The sequence below is a fragment of the Camelus ferus genome, chromosome 35 (assembly GCF_009834535.1).
Source record: "Camelus ferus isolate YT-003-E chromosome 35, BCGSAC_Cfer_1.0, whole genome shotgun sequence".
NCBI lineage: Eukaryota > Metazoa > Chordata > Mammalia > Artiodactyla > Camelidae > Camelus > Camelus ferus.
In genome coordinates, this window is record NC_045730.1 from 4,084,926 (window position 1) to 4,102,878 (window position 17,953).

The following is a 17,953-nucleotide window of genomic DNA, read 5'->3' on the forward strand; positions in this document are numbered from 1 at the left end:
CCTATAGTACCGGAATACATACTCTGTATTTTTCCTAAAATAAATTACCATTACTATATGGATTGGTCTCAGCAAATTAGGTCTGTAAATAATGAGACTGGTTTTCAAGAGAAAAAAATGCATACCTTATTGTTCAGTAACAAAAAATCTTTCATAATCCTTCCTCCTTTTTTGTTACCCATTTCATAAATGACTTGTCTTTCTTCTAAATATACACTTTGTATAAATTTTGAAGATTATCTGCATTTTCCCAATAAGGGAAGTCAGAATTCTCAGTAAAATATGGCATTCAACCAATTTTTTAATTAAATGCCCACGCCATATGTCCTGCAGGCACTGTGAAAAGTAGAAATTATTTGCTATCTATTCGTAAAGCAATTATTACTTATAAACAAAATCCTGGGGGCAATGGTAATTCTAGGTACTTCACAAAAGTAACAATCTTAATTCTAACAGAGAAACTTATTACAGACCAGTGGTTCCCCCTCCCAGTCTCCTCTGAAGAGGATGAAACAGATGGTCCCCGGTCAGTGGGTGCCAGAAAGAACCCCTCATGGAATCTCCAGGCCCTCTCTCACCGCCCAGCACCCAGAACGCTGGCAGCTGGACCTTGAGCCCCAGGCGGGAAGCTGAAACTGTCCTCCTTGGAAATCAGCTGAAGAGGAAAAGTCACCATAAAAGGAGCAAACCACCACGGTCCCCGGACACGGACCAGCCCTGCCCTCAGCTTTCAAATCCCCTCTTACTTCTGAGCAGACAGTCAGGATTTTCAGAGACCCGAGGAAAGCCTCTTGCAAGAAAGACAGAAACCAAAATCAACGTGCAGAAAACAAACTACTCAAGGAGAAGAAACTTTTTTAAAAAATCAATTAATTCCAAGAAGATCCACTCCTGCTTTCAGTCTGCAAGAACAGAGCCTTCAGAGAAAAAAACGCCCAACAGATGCTCGTAAAAAACACAGCAGCACCCAGGAGTGGGGAAGCCTCCCGACGGTCCAGCAGACAGAGGAGAAAACGAAGAACCGAAATGAATAGAAGGGAAAAAAGTGACAAAGCCAGCCTGGGAGTCCCGCAACCACACGGTCACGGACGAAGAAAGCAGACGTGGAAAGTATCATTTAGCACGTGAAACGAACTAAGTCAGACAGAGAGAGACAGATGATCATGACATCACTTACATGTGGAATCTAAAAAAAGAATGATACAAATGAACTCATCTACAAAACAGAAGCAGACTCACAGACAGAGAAAACAAATTAACGGTTCCAAAGGCGAAAGCGGGGGAGGGATAAATTAGGAGTTTGGGATTAACAGAAACAGACTACTATATATAAAACAGATAAACAACAAGGACCCACTGTAGAGCACAGGGAACTATATTCAATACCCTTCAATAACCTATAGCGGAAAAGAATCTGAAAAAGAATATATAGAGATACATATATATAACTGAATCACTTTGCTGTACACCCAAGACTAACGAAACGTGGTAAATCAACTACACTTCCATTACAAATGTTTTTTTAAATATCACTATGGCCACTGGGAAGAGGGTGGACACCAGCTGCAGAGGTCAGGGGAGTGAGGCGGGTAGAGCCAATTCATGGACAATTAAAACTCTTTTTCTCAATTTGTATTATTATTATTTTCTCTGCAGCGGGGAGATATTATCAGGCAAGGAAAGAAGGAGAAGAAAGGGAGGGAGGAAGGGAAGGCGGAGGACAAAGAAGTGTTTGGTCACTTAGCAAAAAAAAAAAAAAAAAAAAAAGCCCAGGAATACACTGCACGATCAGCGTGCCTGTTACTGCCAATAGTAACTAGTTTCAGAAAAGGTCTCCTAAGTCCAGAGTCACCAACAAGGAACGTGCTGAACAAGCACGTCAGTGATTTGCCCTGAGGGGTTAAGGTTTGCGTGAGGACCTCAGCGTGAAGTCCAGGAAGTCCAGCCTCATACTCCTGCTGCGGGTGGTGCAAAAACACCACGGCAATTTCATTTTCCATACGAAACTTCTTCCAGCCCCACTCGGAACTGGAAAGCAAGTTAACGTCAGTAACTCCACCTACAAGTTTCCAGGAGGCCATCGACGTGGTACCAATTTCCCACCTATTCCAGCTCCAAATAGGAAGGCGCCGTCTCATGAGTCCCTCTTCCTGAGGGGACTCCCTCCTGCCCAGAACTTAATGTTCTATGACATACAAATGTTAAGCACAACTGTAAGAGTGTTAAGGAGCCAGGTGGTCTGTTTCAGTCCCGGTATGTTTCTTTCACTCATCTCGCAGCACTGAGAAGAAAACCTAAAGCCACCAGGTCCTCACACGAGTTTCTGGAGCCATCGAGAAAACGGAACCATCAAGAACAGCGCCCTTTCCCATCATTGTTACCCAGCAAATAGCAAAATTAGACTTGCCCTATTTTCTTTTGTTTCTTTGGTAAGGAGTGAAACGGTGAATGTAAGATTTCGATACTCATATGTGATGGAGAAAAAAAAAACTGTAAACCTGAAAAAAAGTTAGTAAGATTCAGATGACCTTACAATATTCTTAATAAGGATTTAATAAGATTTGAAGCATTATCTTGGAATACAGATATTTGTGAAGATTCCAAAGCAGAGCATAACAAAACAGGTTACATTTTAAACATTTAAAATGAAAACTGGCCAAGGAGGCAGCTTTTTAAAACGGTGGGAAAGGATGTGATACAGGAAACGTTTTCCCGGGCTCGTTCTTGCAAAGAGTAGACACACTGTACCAATCGGCATCTTACCTTAAACACTTCCATTGGAAGAGGAAACCTAGCAGCTTCAACAAGTGATTTCTCCAGAGCACATTTCCATTCTGAGTCCGTCTTCAAAGGATATATTTCTGTATCAACAGCAAATCACAGAAGAGTTTAAGGGCTGAGACGTTCTACTGGGTGGTTCTTCCTCGGGTTTTATCTCCCCAGGATTTCATTATAAGTCGGCCACCGTAAGAATTCACACCCTGCCCGCCATAAAAAGCCACTGCTAAAGGGATTTCCTGAAGTTAAATAACAACGTGGCGCTCTGCTCTCAGAAATGAGGAATAAACTTAGTAGGCTCTTCTTCAGGGAACACGCGCACACGTGCCGCTGGCATTCTGCAAGTAATTTAATGGTATAAATCACATCAGCCACTCTTTAGTCGTCTGCGGCCCCAAATGCCATACATCACCTGGAAAGTCATACCCACTGATGAAGAACTTATTATCTGATCAATTTCTAAACTAGAAACGACTCTTGTCTGGTGTTTTTGGTTATTACAGCATATTTTTCGCTAAATCTCTAAGCTCTCATCTGCTAAAAATAGTCCACGTCAGTCAGGAAATTATTAAAAGATAGGTTAAAATTTACCAAGTTTAATATTTACACAGGAAATGTTGCTGACACAGTACATGTGGCCCTTATTTTTCCCCAGGCGGCAGGGGCGGGGGGTTACGCTGTCTGAATACAAAATTTAAAGGAAAAAAAAAAATCGCTGAGCACTGTTTTTACCGATGGCTGAAACTGCAGGGGAATTTTATGATCTGATCTCAACAGATTTAAGACCTTATCAAAATAGGATTTGCAGAAGCACTCACTCGGAGCAGATATGTTTATACCTTCCTTATATCAACCCAGACTACTTCAGACAGACAGACAGGATGGGAATACAAATTTAAGCACAGTTAAAAGGCAACATTAAACCTTTGGGCTATATTTTTAATTTCTCACGTGTCTGCTTTTTAGCATGCCGCCGTGTATTTTGGGCTCATAGCTTTTGAACTCACCTTGAGCTTGAAGCTCCCGTGTTCTGTTTGTTTAGTCTTTTCAGACTGTCATAATTACGGGACGCCAACGACGCAGCCACAGCGTTTCAAGGAACCAACACACCACCCACTGTGACTCACTGTCATATTCACCAAGTCACATAAAGGCTATTTAAAGACAAGGTAGGCTCCACCTGTGAATATCGGCTATAATCCTGTCTAGCCTTTTATTTACACTCGGCCACCTCGGGGGAATTTTTTCTTCTCAGTTTGGCAGTTCTGTATCAGAACAAAAGTAGACTGTGATTCTTCTTCTTTTTTTTTTTTTTTTTTTTATAATGGAGGCTCTAGGGATTGAACCCAGGACCTCGTGCTTGCTAAGCATGGGCTCTACCACTGAGCTGTGCCCTCCCCCCTAGGCTGTGATTCTTCTTAGCAGACATATCTGGGGGAACATAGTGAGGTTCCCCAATAAACACATCCGCAGAGAATAAATCCACGGATGGTTCCTCCAGCCACAGGAAGAAGGGCATCCAGAGGGAGAAATGGCTTATCACAGGGTCCCACGGAGGGGTAAGAGGACCCAATCCACAGAGCCCTACACACTGTCCCCAGAGGGTGAGGAGGACTCCCTGGAACACACTGGTGCTTCAGCTCAGGGGCGCTGCGTCAGAATCTCCAGGAAGAGGGAGGCAATTCAGGATTCCAGGAAGCAAATCCCTGATGACACCAAGTGCAGTGGCTCAAGAGGAGGTCAAGGTGGAAGCAACAAACAGGACTCTAGATTTCCTGAGCAGACAAGAAGAAACCCACTTTTCCAGGGGTCTGGAAGCAGGTCAACCTCAGCACAGCAGTAAAAGGAGAACCAAGCTACTCCACAATGAAGCAGAACTCAACCGTGCTGACACTCGCATCTTGGACTTCAATCCTCCATAATTGGGGGCGGTGTGTGTGTGTGGGTGTGTGTGTGTGTGTGGGTGTGTGTGTGTGTGTAAGGCCCCCAGACAAGGGTATTTTGTTAAGGCAGCCGGAGTTGACTAAGACAGAAAGCAACAATTCTTTCTGGACTAAGAAATAGTTCAAGGAGGAAGCATGTGAATTAGATGCAGAAACTTCCTGGCTCCAGCAACTATCTAAAATGGAAAGAAAAGGAGGAATTGGGGCTGGGGGGATGTTTGACAAAGATTTTGAAGGGAAATAAATACAGAAAAGAATCTAGGGACAAGGCTTGTTTTTGAAAACCTCAGAAAGTTTCATCTTAGGATGAAAAAGGATGGTGACTTCCAAAAACAAGACCGAAGGAGAAGTCTGCAGACACAAGGAGATCAAAAAAGGAAGACAAAGTCCCCTGTGCTGGTGCCCGAGCCCGCACCATCTGTGACTGAGGGCTCTGGGGGTGGGGGGAGCCCCTGAGACAGACAAGAGGGTAAAAGAAGTGGTTACAAAATCACTCAAGGCCCCTGACCGTGTGTGGAGCGGGGTGGGGTGGCTCCGCCCCTCTAACGTCCCATCGCCCCAACCCTTGTCCTCTGATTGCGGCCAGAAATGGGACGGAGGACTCTCCCTGGTGAGCAGCATAAAAGCTAGCACTTTTCCTCGAGTTTTTGAAGACTTACTAGCTAGCTACTTTCCACCACCTATTTCCACACCTCTATTTGCACCCAACAGCTGGAATACTGTGGTCTTCAAAAAGTAGAAAGAGTAAGAAAAACTAAAGGAAGAGCTATGATTATTTTTAGCAACAGTGTTGGTGTTAGTTGGGGGCAGGGGGAAGCACAGCAAAGAGGGCACAGAGAGTAGGGTGACCTGGGCACAGCCTCCCTCTCAAAGCCCGGGGAGCCATCCAGCCGGGAGGGTCCGCACGCCCCACCCACGCGGTGGGCGGAGCCTGCGGAGGGCGGGGCCGCGGAGGGAGGAGCACGCGGATACAGGAGCCGACAAATTCAAAGCCCGCGATGCAGAACCCACTGATGCAGAAATCGCGGGTGCAGCACCTCAGACCCTCCAGTGCGGAAGGCTGGCTGTACTACACTGTCTTATATAAAGGATCCGAGCATCGCTGTATTTTAGTATCTGTGGGAGTCCTGGAACCCGGTGGATACCAAGCGGACAACTATATACCCAAAGGATCTATTCTCTCCCCTCCCCCTGTACTCTTCCAATTCTACTCCTCCCCAGCAGTCAATGGTGAACACTTTGCATTTCCTTAAGAAAAACAGCCTAGTATTTTCTACACAAGTCTGAAATTTTACCCCCACCTAAATTTCAGTTAAGGAAGGGGCACTGCCATCTATGTTTAACAAGTCACGTTGAGTCCCGAAACTAACGTATGCGAACCCCAAGGACTGGGTTCTGCGCCCGTGAGTAACACCTGCGTCACAGCTGCCTTCCTGAGCGTGTCCTGCTGAATGAGGTCAGAGAACTCAGCGTTCCTCTTGTAACAACTGCATCTGAAGAACCGAAAGTCACACTTGGGGTATCCTGCCAGCTTTCATTTTGTTCTTCCCATCCATAGCCTTTCCTGCCAACAGCTCATAAATGCTGGGAAAATCACTTCTTGATGATGCATGCCTTTTCCAAAGTCTTTAAGGAACTCCCTGGAACGCTTCAGTGAAATGGGCAGCTTGTGTCCAGAAAATTACTAAGACAAGTAAACACAATTTATTCTTGTAAAGACATAAAAGTATCTGAAGGAAGAGAGAGAAGTCTCCTATGCAAGTATTTCCTCGGCTTCTACAATGACACCTTCCAATCCGTCACCAAGTATGAGTCCACCAACGCACAGGAAGGGGACCTTACACTGAACCTAAGAGCTGCTAGTAATAATTCTTTGCTTTTCTATAAATTTTTACATCAGCAAATACAAGGTTTCTCTTAAAATTTATAAAGCAATTAGATACTAAGCTAAGATTTATACACCCAACTCTCTGCACAAAGTAAATTTCTCCTGCTAAGTTATGAATCCCAAGGCAAACGTGAGCTTAGATCTTTTCTTGCAAAACTGACAAGCCCTTCGTTTGCAATCATATCCCCAAAATTACTCAGGGTATAAACGGATTTCTTGGCCGTTTTTCAGAACATTGACAACAATAATACTAATAAAATACCATGTTATATGCCTATATGCCTGTCAAATTCAACACAAATGCAAACATACGACATGCAGAACCAAGAAGCTTTTTCAATTAAAGCCCTTGACTGACAGGAAAAGGAAACACAGCTCCTCCGTTTCATGTACTCAAGACTTAACACTGGCAACTAATATGGGAGGGTGAAAAATAGCTGGCAGTTTCAATAAAGGAGAGAGCCAAGTCTTTGCTTCCAATAAACCTGTGAGATTGACCAGAACGAAAATCAGCACTTTCGGGAAGAAATGAGTGTACCTTCTTTGGCACCTTTAATTCCATAAGAATTCAATACTTTTGTTCTGAAGCTACCTGTCCGAAGGGTCAGGCCAGTGAGGGGCAGCAGGGGAGCTGGATGGAAGGGGAGAAGGGACCTGGGAATTTGAATTAGAGCACATTCCTGCTACGCACTGAGTGACCTTGGACACGTAGCTTAAACTCAGTCTCAAATTTTTTTCTGCTGTCAAAGGAAATAGTCACACCAGACATGCAGCACTTTTTTTTTTAGAATCAAAACAAACAACATAGCAGATGTAAAATCACCTGGCACACAGTGAACATTTGAGAATGGCTATTTTGCAAACGCTGAGATTTTTGCCCCGTTAGGTACATCAGGAAGCATAACACTCTTCTACTCAATTAAGCCTGTGCAGTCATTTGACAGGGCACTTGGAGCTACTTAAAATCTATAATGTATCAGAAAAAAAACAAAAACGATTTTCTCTTTGCTATTTTCAGGTCAGAAGAGAGAATACAATGATAAGCATTTGGTTTGGATATTCAGATGGATGGATGGATGGATGGAAGGGTGGATGTCTGAATGGACAGATGGATGGACGGACAGATGGATGGCTGGACGGGTGAATGGATGGATGGACAGATGGATGGATGATGGATGGATGGATGGATGGACAGGTGAATGGATGGATGGACGGATGGATGGATGGACGGGTGGGTGGATGGGTGGATGGACAGGTGAATGGACGGATGGACAGATGAATGGAAGGATGGGTGAGTGGGTGGATGGATGGATGGATGGACAGAGATTTCGGAACCCACTTGCAAGACTGTCAAATTCTTAAAGAAAAAGAGAGAATATAATCAAGTCCCAATCGATTATGTCTTTCATTTCTGAACCAGTATTTCCGAAGAAACTGAATCACCATCTCCACAGCCTCCGTACCGATTCCTCGTTTCAAATACTGTTCATCGAGGTCTTGAGTTCTATTCACCACAGAGAGAGAGTACTCTAAGTCAAAGTGCTTACTATTTACCTGTATAGATGGAAGAGATACCACAGAGCTAACCCATTTTCCAGAGGTACACCCAGGAAAACAGTCACATCTCTTTCTAGAACACCTGGCAGCAGCCAGCGCCCTGGCCCTTACCTGAAGGTGGGTCCATTCTGTACTTATTCTCTTGACACCAACCAACTGGTCGAAGTCTGTAATCCAAGTAAAACAACCACTGGTCATAGGATTCAGTGTCCTCCAATCCCACATAGCGAAGGCGTAATCTTCCTCCAACATTGTCAACCGCACTAACTATCCAGTACTGAAAAGGGTTCTGAGAGTCCTGAAGCTCTATTAAGGAATCAACTGTAATGAGGTCTATGGGGCCTTTCCCTCGCAGAGGCTGTTTGAACAGAAGCAAAACTCCTTATTTTAAACTTTATTTTAAGGTTCTCATGGAAACAGATGACAGCAGAAGATAATATTTTTTCACACCATCATCCAGGCTATTGGCAAACAGTCTGGTGTTTCCCGCCACCCCCATCGCCCCCTCCCCTCTCCTCCCTCCCCTCCCCTCCCACACACACTTCCATTTTTCCCCCATCCAAAAACAAAACCCACAAAGAAACAAAAAAACACAGTTTGTGCTAAGTTCTCACCAAACAAATCACCCTTCCCAGATAGAATTGCATTTGCTAGGAATGAGGATGCTTTTAAGAAGAATTACCCCAAATTTGCCTCGAGCTAGAAAAATGTGTGGCAGCGGACTACTTTTCCAGTAGGCAGATCTGATTTGGGGCGACCAGTTTACACCTTGACTCAGAAGACGGTTATCTCACCACGGCCCCATTCACATAATCAAGACCTTCTCCTACCTTGATTATGTGAGTAAAGCATGAACATGTGTAAAGAACATTTTTTATGAATGCCTAATACACATTAATGATCAGCTAAATTAGACTATTGTGTAATTTGGACACTTAATCCAATAGCTGGTTTAGAGATTAAATATAATTGCTGCCCCATCTATATGCACCTTCTTAGCATATTTTTGCATAGGAAAAGGGTGTTTGTTCAGCCAGCCTTGTAGGCAAATACATTAAAAGCAAATTTAACAGTGTAAGAAAATGTATCCTTATGAAATGGAGAACAATCATCATTTTGATTTGTCAGGCAAACAATTAAACTAGGAGCCACTGAGATACACAAATACATTAGGCAAAACCTTCACAAAACAAGACCAGGTAACCGTTATGTGAGACGGTGGTGTTCCGAAATATCATTTATGACAGGAGGGAAATTTACGGTCAATATTAAGAGAATAATATTGTCAAAATCCACACTGTGTTCTTGGTCATTCCTCGTGTGTTCCTCTTTTTTAGGGGCATTCTCCAAACAGATTTGGTAACTCAATAATCATTTATGACAGTACATTTCTCTTCCTGTTCTAGGATATAAATATTAAAATGTTTTATCATAAAATTGCTTTTTCTTCAGGACCTTAAAATGACTTTAACCACATTTCAATAGGGTTAGCCATTTCTCCTCTTGTTTTATAACGGAGGCTAATGCAATGATTACCTAACACGTGTGTGTTGAAACACGGGTTTTGCAGCCGGCCTGGAATAGTCAGCGGACCCATTTATCGGTATACTCCGAGAAAACTCGCCGGCACACGTACACCCAGCTGGCACCTCTACAGAACAGCCATTCCCCAGGATTTCATATGCATTCGGTAATAGGAGAGTCTTAAACCCAGGGGATGGTGGGGAGATGTCCTAACGTTACTTTAAAACGTGTTCACGTAGCAGCACGTTTCCCACGTCCTGACTGCACCCCCGGTGAAGCGCCTTCCCTGCCGTCGGAACCGGTACCCTACGCGGCCCGGCCAGGACCGGGGCGGTGCCGTGTGTACGCGCGCAGCCGCAGAAGGATATACGCTGCGAGGCTCGCGCTCGGGGCCCGCCGGCGCTTCGCGCGCAGAACGCTGCTAACAGATACATACACCTTCCAGCAGGCTGGCAGGGGCCGTCCGGGAGCCGGTCAGATCGCGGATGAGAAATTCCGTCCAGTCGGTGTACTTCTCCTTGATTGCTGGTGAAGCAAAAGCGGGGAGAAGAAAAAACATTTCAGCGAAGCAGTGGAAGGTCAAACTCGTTTGTTTACAAACCCCAGCACCTTTCCGGACATCGGTAGTCTTCCATTACTTTCCCTCATCTTCAGGGCCCTGCTGAGATTAAGTATTTCCACGGCGACAACAAATCTGCCTGCGATGGGTGACGTCACGCCGACCACGTGCCTAGATTTTGCGGGGCTTCAAGGAGATGGACGACCGTGAGCCTCTGAAATCGGAGCATCTGTTTAGAAACTTCCGTGGACAACAGAGAAGCTACGACGAAGCAGGTAATTCGGGGGGTCCAAGAAGAAAGAGCTCAGTGAGGGATGGGAGAATCAGAGGACTTTGTCCAGGCGGGAAAGTAAAAGCCGGCTCTGAATTACAGAAAAGAAAGATGCATTCTACAGGCAGAGAAGAAGGAGGAACAGCATATGCGAATTCAAGGGGTGAAGGGAAGGGCAGGTGGAGAAACACAGGGCAGCGCTCTGCCACAGAGAGCCCAGCCTGAGCACAGAACACCACACACGCAATACCCATGGGTGGCAGGAATGAAACTGGACGGCCTGGCAAATCAGCACCCACGTTTCAGAGACAGAAAATCTCTGCATAAAGTGGACCTGAAAATAGGATAAAGCCTCAAATGAGAACAAAGGAACCTAATGGCAGAGAAACTAAGGTTGAGGCTGCTGAAGTTCCCTAGTTACAGAAGAGGCCCAGCCCCAAACAGCGGGGACAGCACTGCATCGGAGACATCTTTAAAAAAAAGACGCAGCAGACCTTGGAAGCCAACATTCTACAAGTGCTTCGAACCCAAGACTTGAGAAAAATGTAACTTCTTGGCAAATTTCTTCATCTACAGGTGTCCCAACGCTTAAGTTACATCCACATCTGAGAGCCTCCCCAGGGCATCACAGGATTCCCAAAATCAGCCACAGGCGAGCAGCACCCTGGCCCGGACTCCCATTTGCCCGCCATGCGTCTGGGTTTCACATTCCATGACGACCACCAGACCCGGGAACACTGCCTGGCACACCGCGTCCAATACTTAGCTTCTTGAGAAGGTTCAAAGATTGTTTAGAGATTGCTTCTAAACAAGGTGCAACTCTCTCTCCAGCCCAAACCTCAAGGACTGGAGTTATTACCAACAGAAATGAGGCCGTGAGGGTGGCAGGAAAAGCCAGCTCGCGGTGCGGGGAAGCCCTGGGCTCTGAGCCGGGTCCTGCCATCACTGTCCGCCTGGCTTCCAGTAATTCCCCCAATGCCTCTTCTACTCTCTCCCCCGGGGCCACAACATTTTGCGTGTGCGATGCTGTAAGTAAGGATGAAAGGAGATACGTGTGTCAGTAACACATAACCACGCCTGGCACACCTAGGCAATGAATAACGAACAGCACCTCTTTTGTTACGAGGATCTCTCAGATTGTCACCCATACTCACCAGGTGTTTACTACTGATTCCCACACACTCCAGGTTGGAACTTTCAACACACTTTGGCCAACAGAACGGGGGACCACAGCAGCACCCCGCTGTGTCACTCACCCACCTGCACCTCAGTCCACAGCCGCATCATCACCCACTGAGGACCACAAGCCCAAGAGAAAAATTAACATGGAAGGGACCCAAGCAACACAAAAGGGATGTGGGCAAAGTCGGAGAGTCCAGCTTCCAGCTGGACCACAGTGTCCTAGCCCTGCCCCCCTAAAAAGAGCAATTCACTCCTTCATCAGCATCCTTTACCTCTAGGTTATTTTTTCTCAAATAAAAATCATCATCTTCCTAATTTTATGCATACATACTCATAAGGAAATGCATACATTTGGGGCAAAACCTGTGTTAATGGGGTTCTTTTCCATCATTAGCAAGCATGGTGATCATTTTTCAATGCTGTATCTGTTTCTAAATCAGCCCTTGTTATAGACTGAGTGTCTGTGCCCCAGCCCCCACTCCCAAAATTCATCTGTTGAATCCTAACCCCCCAACCCCAGGGTGATGGTGTGAGGAGGTGGGGACTTTGGGAGATTGATGACATCATGAGGGTGGAGCCTGATGAGATTGGTGTCCTTATAAAAGAGACCCCAGAGAGGTCCCTGTCCCCTCCCCTCCAGGTGAGGACACAGTGAGAATCGGTGTCCAAGAACCAAGAAGAGGGTCCTCACCAGACACTGAATCTACTGGCAACTTGATCTTGGACTTCCAGCCTCCAGAGCTGTGAGAAGCAAAGTTCCCTTGCTATAAGCGCCCCCAGTTCTGTGGTATTTTTGTTACAGCAGCCGAAATGAACTGAGACAGCTCTCTCCTGCCTGCCTAAGGTTACTAGGAAGACCAAAAGCAATGGGATATAAGATAAACCAGTAAAAATCTGTATTCATCCTATGCTTTGCAAAGCCCTTTGACGTATCTTTTCATCATCCTAACAATGCTATAAGGTGGTTGCTCTTAACTAACTTTTGCCCCACTTCATCAGAAAAGCAAGGGCAGGGCCAGCCGCAAACTCAAGTTCGCAGACGCCAATCTTATAAGGAGTCTTTCCACCAGAATCTATGATTCTCAAAGCTTTTGCATTCAGATAAATCAATCATTTGAGTTGTAGGCAGGATAGAGATAACACAAAAATGACTGCCTAAAAAAAGTTTCAAGGTTAGGACAAAATATACAACAGCACCCGATAAATATGCATTTCATATTTCATTCCAGAAGAATGACAATTAGCACCATCAACAGAAACATGGTCTTGTGACTGACAGAATTTATGTCTGCATCCACGAGAAGAAAGCTCAATTTGTCACTTAAGCATTGTTTGTAACATCTGCATAATCTAAGTTAACATTTAAATTAGGATTTTTAAGTCATGCATGTATGCACCCTATGAAGACACTGTGCAGTGTTGAAATTTAAAATGGTTTGAGTCACAGCAAGAGAACACTGGAGACGGCTCTGAAATTTACACCTCCCGAGCCCTCCTTTCCCGGGATCCTGTAACTGTCCATTAATATGTTTCTGCACAAGGCTCTAAGCAAGCTTTCATCTGTCACAGAACATCCAGACAAATTGCTCTCCATGGGAAACGCATCTGCGCTGCAAAGGTACACCAACCACTTCAGGTTACAAAGTGGAAAGAAAACAGTTCCCGGAAATTTTGCTGATTTTAAAAGAAAAACTGTTTCAGTTGACATTTAGTTTTCAAAACACTCAATTTTCAAATGTAAGAATCTATTATAACACCAGAAACTGACACGACATTGCAGACTGACTATACGTCAATAAAAAAAAAAAAATCTACTACCAGGATTGCCACATATAAAAAGCTATGCTTGAAAAGTTTACAATTCTCTGGCAATGGATTTGTTTTAAACAATATTCAATTCGGTTAAATTCTAATATGCTAAAAACTGCCCAGGAATTCCTTAGAATTCATTGCAATAGAAGCTGATCTGTATTTTTCCATGTGTCCACATAAATCCCTACGAATTTTAAAACTATGAATTTTAATTTACTACAGAACATCTCTCTTCAAAGACTCACAATTTAAGGAGTATGAGTGTAAGAATAATCTCGCTCAAATGTAAACCGATTCCTTGCCCCATGGGCCTTATACCTTTTTCTTCAAATGAACCACACATTAAATTCCAGAAAACTTACCAGGTGACCCATCTACATCAAATGTGAACTTTACAGCAGGGAAGAAATGATTAAAATGGGAAAAAAATCTGCCATTTGGGGGGGATAAAAGTTTATCCACAACTTGGTCATCATTTCCTGTTGTTCTTTTTTTAATTTATAGAGAGAAACTCCTGAAAGTCCACAAGAATTAAATCAGGATCTTTCTACAACCTCCTCATGAACATGTTTTCAAGGTTCTACTCAGTTATAACATGATAAACATTCAACTTACCTTTTTTTCAGAAGTCCCAGTTACATTCCTCCTCTCACACCTCACTCTGGGGAGGAACTGACATCTCACCGAAGGAAGCAATGAACTTGAGGTTCAGAAAAAGGAAACTGCCGCCGCATACACACACTTACTCTTTTTGTGAAGACATTTAGAGGCAACCCCCAAATCCTGTAACTGCTTTATTAGGGTTAGAGGGCTGTCTACAAAGAGTCCCAGATGAAAGGCAGAAGACGACCACCGTTTTTTCAGAATTAGGAAACCACCCCTTTTGGGAGATTTCCAGCCACATTCAAGCACATGCAGAGGGCTCGGTGTTTTGTCATTTCTCAAGGATGCTGCTTCTTGAGGACACCCATCTAGGGGGACACAGAGTCGACCATGAGAGCTGCCCATTCAGGCGGATCCTGAACCCTGAGACCCAGGCTGGGGTCAGGTGGACACACCCACCTCTCCCTCCCTGAGGCCACGAGGAACGGGCAGGTCCACGGAGAAGTCTGCTGGATCACGCCCTTCTGCTGGCTGGGAAGATGGGGAGTGTAACTGCCATCACGCGGCCACTTTCACTCCAACACGGTCCAGGCTAAGGAAAGTCACACTCCTGTAATCCTAGCGTTAAAACACTGAGAAATTTTCTTCTTTCTGGCAATTTCCTCAACTCACTTTCAACCAACCCTTCTTTGAATCCACTGAGTCGGTCGTGTTTTTAATTTGTAATGGTTCTTTCTCATTCTTTGGCTGTTCCTTTCTTCTAGAACATTCTTCTCACCAGCTGCCACCGCCCAAACCCCTCAGGACAGTAATCAGAGGATTTTTCCCCTCTTCTCCGCCCTGGGATCCTCTCTGATTCCTGGGGGGGTTGGACGGTTACTTTATCTGCCTCTTTCTCTATTTTATCAGAGGTTCTGGAGTGACTGGTGGCCCGTGGTCACACATCAGACTTAAACCGGAGACACGAGAAAAACCTAACGATGAGATGTGTGCCCTGGAACTGAGATTTCTGCCTCCGAGCAGGCGAAAGGCAACCCCCCAACCCCATGAAGCGAGCTCCCCAGACAGTCTGTCCGTTTCTCTACAGAGGAGCCTGCGGGCGGACCGTGCGGTTTCCAGTCCTTGGTGTGACCAGAAACCAGTGGGGCAAGGGGAGGAGACAGCCTGGGACGTGTTCAGATTAGAAGCATCCCATTAAACCCCGTGCCCCGTGCAGGATGCCCACCCACCCAGCATCCACAGCCCCTCCGCTGTAGCCCCCACGTGTGGCCAGGGCTGCGGCAGCCCCCACAATGCGTCATCGGTCACCCAGCCTTCCTCAGTTTCCAGGCCGCCAGAAACACTGCGAAATGTCTTTTCTACGCTGGTGCCTCTTCCATTCTTTCTGTTGTTGGTTTATGTATTTTTCATTCCTCTACTATCATTTTAACAGGGTCTGGAGGAGGAAGAGATAAGTAAGACGGCTCAATCCACGGCAACTCCCAGCTCACAGGGGGCCTGGGCCTGCACAAAATGCTAGGCAACAGCCTTTGACTTTTCAGGAAAACTCTCTTTAACACAGACTTTGTGAAAGGAAAGAGGCAACAGAAGTGGGGAGGGCACGGCTCAGTGGTAGAGCACGTGCTTAGCATGCATGAGGTCCTGGGTTCCATCCCCAGTACCCCCATTAAAATAAATACATAAGTAAATAAACTAATTACCTCCCCCCCAAAAAAAAATTTCTTTTAAAAAAGAGTTAGTTTGTATACACACTACTGTATCTATTTTATATATAAATGGATGACCAACAAGGACCAACTGGAGAGCACAGAGAACTGCATTCAGTATTCTGTAACGATCTATAATAGAAAAGAATCTGAGAAAGAATATATTGTATAATGGGATCACTCTGCTGTACACTTGAAATTGATGCAACATTGTAAATCAACTATACGTCAATAAATAATAAAATTTTTTTAAAAAGAGGCAACAGAGAATCTTGAATTATAAATGGAAGCACTTACACTCACCAGGAAGGAAAAAAAAAAGACTACAGAGTTCCTTCCCTTGGAGGTTTTTAAAGGATTTGCATTAATTTTTCATGTAGGGTTCACATTAGATTATTCCTACAAACAGAAGGATAAATCATAAAATGATTCGACAGGATTGATACAGTCCTACTGTGTGCAATGGACCACATTACATACTATTGGGAGTTCGAACCTATAGATAAAAGCATTTCCGTCTTTAATAATCAACACAACCTAGACGCAGACATAACCTGCTGAGAATGTCATAAAAGCGATAAATACGCACACATGTTCCTTAGGCCGTGTCATGTACAGGCTGGAGGAAAAGTCTCGGTTCAGACTTTCAGAACTCTTGCAGTTGTATGCTTGTAGAATTGCAAAAAGAAATACGATTATTATTTTACTCCAAAGAACAAGATTTAACAAAGACTAATTATCTAAGAACTGCTGGAAGCAAATGACAGAGACAGTGATGACCTTAGGTTGAAACAGAAAAAGTAACTTGACCTCAGAATACTCTCCGCAGTTAGAACATTTAACATTTATATCATAACCACTGAAACCCTGGTCAGTACATATGCATAAACACTTCAGTTTATCCCTTAAAAAAGAAAGGCCTTTGCTATTTAATATTCTATACATTGTTTACAGCTTTCCTCAATATTGGGAGTGAGAACAGAAGAGACTTTTTGTTGAAACTGGCTTCTTGTGGAGTCAGATAAGACTTTCAGTGCCAACTGCTTCATTGGACAGTTGTAAGATTCCGTGAGAAAATAAATATAAATTTCCTAGCATTTATTACCCACGTGGTACAGGATCAAGCCTCGTAGAAAGTGAAGTATTCTTGGATAATGTGGTCAATCCTTCCTTCTCTCATGCATTCAAATGTTTATATAACAGACTAAGTTTTCTTGTAGAAGAATTTAGATGAAATGTCCTCAAAGGATGTTTTAATCACAGCCTAACAATTCTTTGCAATCCAAATTTAACTTTCCATCAGCCTGTACGTCAAATCCAGGGATACACAATGATGGCCATGGGTGTACAATCACAGTTAATATTGTATAGATTTGAAAAATTACAATTAGAATAAAAATTCCTGTCCAAGTAGGCTGACTCGCTAGCCGTCTAATCTCCTCCCTCCCCTCCCTAACTTGGATATTAATGCTAATTTTGTCATCGTGATCACTTCATCAAACTGGTACCAAAAAAAAAAAAAAATCTACCTAATGCAAAATAATTTCTAATGTAAATCATTATGGGAATCCAATGCATTTTTATCTTCTCTTCCTATTTCCTGGCGTTACTGTAAAATTGATCACCTGCAATTTGGCAATAAAATGCAAGCTCTCTGGCTAACCTTCGCAGTAATGGCGTTAACACAACAGGACACACCAGGCACAAAGATTAGTATTGCAGACAGTCACTTGCTGATGTTTTTTATGAGAATGAGATCGACCCTGAGTAGATGATACATGATACTTACATCAGCGAGAAAAGTTTACACACACAGCCATTCACACTTAATTCTAAATCGACACTACAGAGCACACTGTAGTTCCCACGGTCGACAATTCTTCCACATCCAGACCAAACTTCTGTGCTTTACGTCGTGCACAAAAGCGCACAGAAACCAGAGAAACAGCACACTCGAGATAATCACAAAACCCCGCTTTCAAACCAGACTCCGACACACCTATACTGCAAGCCGGCTCAACAGTTGCTCTGCAACTTCAATTTTCATCAGTTAAATTGGTCCTACAGTTTGCACAAGTCGCATCCTACTGAAGAATGAATTGATGGAGGCAAAGCCAGTGGGATTTGCTG

General features: G+C 44.2%; 1 protein-coding gene across 6 annotated transcripts in view; it reads right to left on the reverse strand.

The window, feature by feature from the left end:
• SFMBT2 (Scm like with four mbt domains 2) overlaps nt 1-17,953 on the reverse strand; it is a 150,627-nt gene that overhangs the window by 68,422 nt on the left and 64,252 nt on the right. For all 6 annotated transcript variants that reach the window (XM_032474011.1, XM_032474009.1, XM_032474014.1 and 3 more), the window contains 3 exons: nt 10,127-10,215; nt 8,278-8,524; nt 2,764-2,861 (listed from right to left, as the gene is read on the reverse strand). In XM_032474011.1, coding sequence (XP_032329902.1) covers nt 2,764-2,861; nt 8,278-8,524; nt 10,127-10,215 — 434 coding nt within the window. The remainder of the gene's footprint in view (nt 1-2,763; nt 2,862-8,277; nt 8,525-10,126; nt 10,216-17,953) is intronic.